The sequence below is a fragment of the Durotheca rogersii genome (genome assembly GCF_024521655.1).
Source record: "Durotheca rogersii strain YMJ 92031201 chromosome Unknown GGS23scaffold_9, whole genome shotgun sequence".
Lineage (NCBI taxonomy): Eukaryota > Fungi > Ascomycota > Sordariomycetes > Xylariales > Xylariaceae > Durotheca > Durotheca rogersii.
In genome coordinates this window covers 357,594-364,580 of record NW_026251240.1, presented here as the reverse complement: position 1 = coordinate 364,580, position 6,987 = coordinate 357,594, and the positions used below count along the sequence as shown (strand labels likewise).

General features: G+C 58.3%; 2 protein-coding genes across 2 annotated transcripts; both read left to right on the top strand.

Annotated features, from left to right (window-relative positions):
- Positions 1-668: 668 nt before the first annotated feature.
- On the top strand, positions 669-2,713 carry GGS23DRAFT_528886 (FAD/NAD(P)-binding domain-containing protein). The gene has a single exon (XM_051514710.1). It carries the CDS (start codon positions 994-996, stop codon positions 2,575-2,577), a length of 1,584 nt encoding a protein of 527 aa, XP_051372056.1. The 5' UTR covers positions 669-993; the 3' UTR covers positions 2,578-2,713.
- A 1,660-nt stretch (positions 2,714-4,373) lies between these two features.
- GGS23DRAFT_620973 (uncharacterized protein) lies at positions 4,374-6,378 on the top strand (the record flags this gene model as incomplete). Its single annotated transcript, XM_051521141.1, has 5 exons — positions 4,374-5,199; positions 5,259-5,343; positions 5,423-5,601; positions 5,909-6,259; positions 6,331-6,378. Exons 1-5 carry the CDS (start codon positions 4,525-4,527, stop codon positions 6,376-6,378), a joined length of 1,338 nt encoding a protein of 445 aa, XP_051372055.1. The 5' UTR covers positions 4,374-4,524.
- Positions 6,379-6,987: the final 609 nt, after the last annotated feature.

The following is a 6,987-nucleotide window of genomic DNA, read 5'->3' as shown; positions in this document are numbered from 1 at the left end:
TCGCGCCACACACAGGATCATCGTATCAACGCGAGTAGATGGCGATAGGTACCACCACACCCGATAGCGCTCCCGGCGCCAGCCCACAACCCCGCGCGCGCGCTGCTCGGCATCTACCTACGAATAACAATACCTACCCCAACGAGGCTATTATCCGTGAGAGTAAGGCCAACGTGGCAGTGCTAGGGCGAGCTGCCCAGAAGAAGGGGTCGAAGGAAGCGAAGATGGATGGATGTTGGCGTATTCAAACGAAGACGCCGAAGGGAAGTGGAAACGTAGGCACGATAACGATAAGCAAAGCTGCAGAAAAAACAAAGAAACAAAAACAAGAGGGACGAAAGTGAGTGGAGGGAGGAGGTGGATTTTCTAATTGAGCAACGCGACAGAACGCGCGAATGTCAATATGCCAGACGCAAGTAGAACCGCACCAGCTGATTCTGCGCACGGCCGAGCCCGGCGCTGGAGTGGATCTACCGGGTCCGTCCTCGCCCCGGGTCCTCCGAGCCATCCGAGCCAAGGACACGGATGCGACCCGGCTGGACCGGCGCGGTCGGCGGCACCTTCGCGGGCGCCAGCGGGGCCCAGCTAGGACCCTACTCCCGATTCGGACAGATACGTAGATACCTGGGTACGCTCGGCGACCCGGAGTAAACAAGATCAGAATTTTCACTGGGCTCGCAGAGACCAGGTGCCTCACCACGCCCTCGCTGGCTGCAAATCGTGGCCTGGCTGACGGCGCGCCAGTCAGGGCGGATCCGAACCACCCGCATTATTTTCGTCAGCCAAACGTCACCCGGACTCACCGCTTCGCCATCCAGCTGGCGCGTGCTCCTGGCAGAGGACAACCGCGCCCACATTCACCCCTCGTCGCGCCATATTGACACGTTTGTTACTATGGGGGCCGCACGCATCTAAAATCCTGTCACCGTCTCACCTCTAGCCCCAGCCGGCGTCCTCCTTGTTCTCGCCTTGCTATCCTCGCCCTCGCCGACTATGACCACACCGCCCGTTCGGAGCGCCATCGCGACGAGCAGCCGCATCTCGGGGGCAAGACGGGTCATTACGTCCTTGAGCCGTCCGAGTCCCGTCGTGCTACGATGTAATATTCTAGATAGGCACAGGATGGCCAGCACTGCCAGCGGGCGCAGAAAAGAGCGCGTTGTTATTCTCGGGTCCGGGTGGGCTGGCTACGGGTTCGCGCGCAGCCTGGACCCCAACAAGTTCGAGCGCGTCATGATCTCGCCGCGCTCCTACTTCGTCTTCACGCCTCTGCTCGCGGGGACGGCGGTGGGCACGCTCGAGTTCCGCACCGTCCTCGAGCCTGTGAGGCGCCTCGGCCTCGACCGCTTCCACCAGGGCTGGGCCGACGACATCGACTTCGCGCGCAAGACGATCCGCGTCGAGGCGAACACGTCCGACGACCTGGCGTCGAAGACGCAGGCCGCCATGGCGCACCGCCCGGACGGCGACGGCGGCACGCGGCGGGGAGCCATGTTCGACGTCGAGTACGACAAGCTGGTCATCGCCATCGGGTCCTACAGCCAGACGTTTGGCATCGAGGGCGTGCGCGAGCACGCCAACTTCCTGCGCGACGTCGGCGATGCCCGCCGCATCCGTATGAAGGTGCTGCAGAGCTTCGAGAAGGCCGCGCTGCCCGTGACGACGGACGAGGAGCGCGCCAAGCTGTTGCACTTCGCCATCGTCGGGGGCGGGCCGACGGGCATCGAGTTCGCCGCCGAGCTACACGACCTAATCCGCGACGACCTTAAGAGCACGTACCCGGAGCTAATGCATTTCGTCCGCATCACCGTCTACGACGTCGCGCCCAAGGTGCTCCCCATGTTCGACAAGAAGCTGGCCGATTACGCCATGGACCGCTTCCGGCGCGAGGGCATCTCCGTCAAGACCGAGCACCACCTCACGCGCGTCCGGCCCGACGAGCACACCGAGGGCTGCCTCAAACTCAGGATCCGGGAGTACGGCGATGAAGAGGTAAGCGCCGGCATCGTGGTGTGGAGCACCGGCCTGATGCAGAACCCGCTCCTCCAGAAGCTCGGGACCAAGGCCTTCGCGCTGCCCGGCTCGGAGGACGGCACCGCCGAGATGCAGCTGCTGAGGGACGCGAAGACGGGCAGCATCGCCACGGACGCGTACCTCCGCGCGAAGGTGGCGCCGCGAGGCGCGACCGCGGCGTCTTCTGGAGCGGTGCCGCTGCCCGACGTGTACAGCATAGGGGACTGCGCGGCGGTGGCGGGCCTGGGGCTGCCAGCGACGGCGCAGGTGGCGAGCCAGCAGGCGGCGCACCTCGCGCGGCAGCTGAACCGGAGCGCGAGTGTGAACGCGGGCGCGGATGTGGGCGCGAAGCCGTTCCGCTTCCGCAACTGGGGCACGATGACGTATCTCGGCGGCTGGAAGGCGATCCACCAGAGCAGCGCCGACGAGCTGACCGGCTGGGCTGCCTGGGTCCTGTGGCGCACTGCCTACCTCACGCGCAGCATGAGCATCCGCAACAAGATCTCAGTACCCTTCTACTGGGCCATCTCGTGGATCTTCGGCAGGGATATTTCGAGATTTTGAGCTGGGAAGCGCGCCAACGCTATGATGGCGGGGGAGAGAATTTGAGGGGAAGAAGAAGCCTCAACGTCTTCCTCGTTTGGCTCCAGGGCGGTGGGAGAGCGATGGCGGTGCATCGGTTGTACGATATCCCACGGACACAGGCACGCTCACTGGCGCGATCCGCAGTTCTGTTATTCTTCTGTGATCTGGCCGGGGCAGGCTGGTTGTATTACTACTAGATCTAGTGTCATATTTGCAGGCAGAGAAATCCCATACCTAGACTCATCACGATTGCTATTCTCCCGATACTATCCCAGCGTCCCGGCTCTCACGCCATCGGGTTTTCTCCCCCCCCAGAGCATGTCGATCGACAAGGGGCCACGTGTAGGCATGCGAGGCATTTTTCAAGGTTTCGATCTGCGGCGCTTCGGGGGGATGCGAAGCCTAATAATTTCAACCCAAATTTGACATCATGACCTCGGCAATCCCCAACGCTGCTTGGACGGGCACTGGGCCGATCCAGAAGTGCCCACGACGGAGTTCGCAGCGACCATATGCGAGTCGATATGACGGCAGACAGGATAGGGGTGCACACATCTCGTACGTATACCATCCTCTGTCTCTTGGAGTAAGGGGTTTAAAAGGAGGAGGGGGGGGGGGGAGGAAGTGGCATTTATGCCACGTCATAATCCTGTGTTTGGTTTGACTGGACGCAACCACCTTTATCTATATCCTCGCACGGAGTATATGTCTCGAGGCGTCGGCGGCAGTTAAGGAGGATACAACTACCAAGCGCGGTAGAACGTCTCGCCACCTAGGTATTATTAGTGCGCGACCCCACGATGGCACGGGGTGCTAAGAGCAGGCAGAGTCGTGACTGTACGCCTCTAACGTGAATAAGGGCTTTCCTACCTGTTTCTCGATCTAGTAGCGATTTCTCTCGAGGACCTAGACGACATAAGGCGCTCTAGCGTAGAGTCTGCCCATCTCGCCCTACATTCGTCGACGGTGTGCCACACCTTTCTGAAGGCTAAGACGCGCCGAGGTGCTCAGGAGCTGGCTCGAAAGCTATTTACGCCGGACCGACCGGACTATCGGAGCGGCAACGAACTGCTGGAGGCTAAAATAGAATTCGCCGTGGGACCAACACCTGACGATCACGACCGTGATAATCGCGATCGCGATCGCAGCCCCGCGCGTTCCCGCCAGCCCATACCAAAGTCGGACTGCTCAAACTCTGCTAAACGGGGGTGGCGGGGGTAAAGACTCTCTATCCGAAACGAGACGCACAATAGCCTTAGTCTCGCTCATGCGAAAAGACTGAATCGGGGCGGAGGAGGCTGGCGGGTGCGTGTTCGGGGAACGGTCTGGCACGTAGAAAATGGGAGATAGAAAGGGTAGAGGACGGAGGGACTGTTGAAGATGAAGATGGAGGGAGGAGGAGGAGCAGAGAGAGATGGAAGGGGGTTGCGTGGGATAGCGTCAGTCGAGCCTTCCGACCGAGCAACTCTATCCTATCCAACGGATGTTGCGCGAAACGAGCATGGAAGTGGCCACCTTAGGTAATAGTAAGTAGGTTACAGATATGCCTCCAACCTTTCCACTCTACACCTACTCCTCCTCCTTTCTACCCTCCCCGGCGGACCACCGACCATGGGTGGGTCGTCCCTATCCCGCCGCCTCATTTACGTTCGTGTCCGTGTTTAGGGTGCCCGGTCGTCTGGGCCGACGACGACTTCGCCATCTCCATATCGACGGCACGTGCTGTCGAGGTGTCGGATTCGAAGCCATGAGAACCGCGAGGTCGCCATGACATTCAGTCCGACGCTCCAACCCAGCGGATCCTCCACAGTCCACTCTACCCCCACTGAGCCTGTCTTCAGAGCTTCGTGCTAGCATCATCTCGCTCCCAGACCGGTCCCTCCCTGGCCTATTCTCAGTTTCAGGTCTCTAGAGTCTCTAAGCGCCATGGCGAACACCATGAGAGCCTTCTTTCTCGCCCTATACCTATTTTCCATTGCCATGTATCCGGGTATCGTCTTCGCGGAACGGCACGAGAGCCCCGGCGACGCTACCCACCATCCAGGCGGACATCACATGCATCACGGTAACCCTCTCTGGAAGTCAACACGCGACGAACGCTTGGACGGCGCCGGCGGGGTTGATCCTGTCATGAATTCCATACACTTGGCGGACCATCATGTCGGCAAGGTAAACAGTGCCGTAAAGAGCATCGAGAGCGGTGGCGGCATCGATAGGGTGAACGCGACGCTGAAATCTCTATCGACCGCGATCAAGAACGTCTCCGCCTCGTTGGGCCAGGTCGACTCGTTCCAGTCGAAGGAGCTGCAGTCCCTCAACGGGGAGATCGAGTCGTTCAGGTTATCTATTGATGCGCTTGTAACCCAACTTATCACCAGCAAAGGCGCGATCGGGGAGCTCCGCGGCTGTCGCATCGTCGAGGGAGCTATAGTCGAGATCCAGGCCAAGATCTGGGTTGTGTTCGATGGGATTCAGAGCCACTGGGGCCAGGAGGAGTTCGCTCGTGACACCTATGGATTCAAAGCCTTCAACTCGCTGAATTCGAGCATTGCTAGCGCTCTAGGCCGTGGATTTGACGCGTTTTGCCCCAAGAATTGCAGTGTAAGCCGGCTTCGCATTCGACGGCACCGTTGCCAAGGTCGACCCCCTTTTCGCTCCAGGGTCGTCGTGCCCTGGAGCGCGATGTGTTTCCCTATTGTCGCCGAATAGGCCCCGCTGATAATGAGATTTTGGTCACTAACTCCGGTAATAATTTCAGGACGCTTGTTTCCCTCCGTCGAACGCCGCTCCCTCCCCTCCCGCTACCACGAACACACCTAGTGAGACAACGCCAACAACGGACACGCCGACAACGCCGACGACCGATATAACTTCAACGACGGATACAACGCCGACACCGACAACGCCGACACCGACAACGTCGACAACCGATACGACGTCGACAACGTCTATACCGCCGACATCAGATATATCGAGGGTATCGGTGACGCCGCTTCCCATTGCGTTGGCTAAAAGAAATTCGACAGAAATCTGCCCAAATGTAAGCTCGACTTCAACATCGCCGGGCGATGAGTTTGTGAGCTCACATCCCCGCCTTCCCCCGGCGCTAGTATTCACCTCCTTATCCCGCCCTTCACCGCCCTACCCCAGCCTTTTACTTGCCCAATCGATTTAGCGATCGTATTTCCAATCACATCTGAAGCATCGTGTGCGATGGTCACTTCTAACCTGATGAATTCCTCCAAAAGAAGCCACACGGCACTAAGTCTTTCGTGACCTCTTATACTGTGCCTTCCTCCGCCGGCGGCAGCGGTGGCGAGGGTATGGTGGTACCTCGAAGACAACCTGCGGCGGCCATAGTGATACTTCGAATATAACCGGTAGCGACGGCGGCTACGGGGGCCAAGGCGGACCTTCGAAGACAATCGTCGTCGGCGGCGGCTATGGCGACACTCCGAAAATAATTGGCGGCGGCTGCGGCTACGAAGGGCATGGTAATGCTTTGAAAATAATCGGCGGGGGCGGCTACGGGGGGCATAGCAATGCTTCGAAGACGTCCCTATCCGGGAGCAGCGGAGTCGTGCAGACCAGAACGTATACTACCGTCGCGACTAACAGTGCCGACGGCGTGGTGTCGACCGTTACTACTGCCCCGGGCCCGGTAAGTCCCATCGAAAAATATTGATAGAGAGCCCCTCGTTGGGTCGTTTCTGAACGACGATGCTAACCCAGGGCGGGATATTAGTTCGTGACGACCTCGTCGTCTTCCTCCTCCTCTAGCCAAGGTGCCCGCAGATCTGTCCCTCGCGTTGCGCTGTTAGGGGGTGTTCTGAGTGCAGGGATCGGTCTAATTCTAGTTCTGTAGGATAATGGGGGTGTGCTTATTCCTTCCTTTTCGTGCTTTCCCATCTCTAGACAGCCTACGCAGGTAAGGGCACCAGATGAGACCTGATCATTCGCTCGTCGGCTTAGGAGTGAAGGCAAGGCACTGAACTCGGACATCTATGTTGCCTGTCTAGCAAATAGTATGTTGGTTGGTTCGTATATTTTAACTCGTTGTTGGTTGATATGAAAAGCTGGGTTGATGTAAGCCTCACTTTCGTCTTATTGTCGTTTTCGAGATTCAAGGAGAGAAAAGAGCGGATTGCTACTAGTTCACTACCTACCTAGGTACAGCAATTCTATACCTAATAGAAACCTGCTAACAAGGTTATACCTACTACTACTACTCAATAGGAGGAGCCTGCTAATAGGGGCTGCACCTATCTAATACCTACTGCTAATGAAGCTGCACCTAATAACAATGCTGTATACTTATATACGCGTTTTTACCGGTTATAGCCATGTACATTTTAGTTGGGGCGTTTTAGCTGGGTTTACTCCTACTGC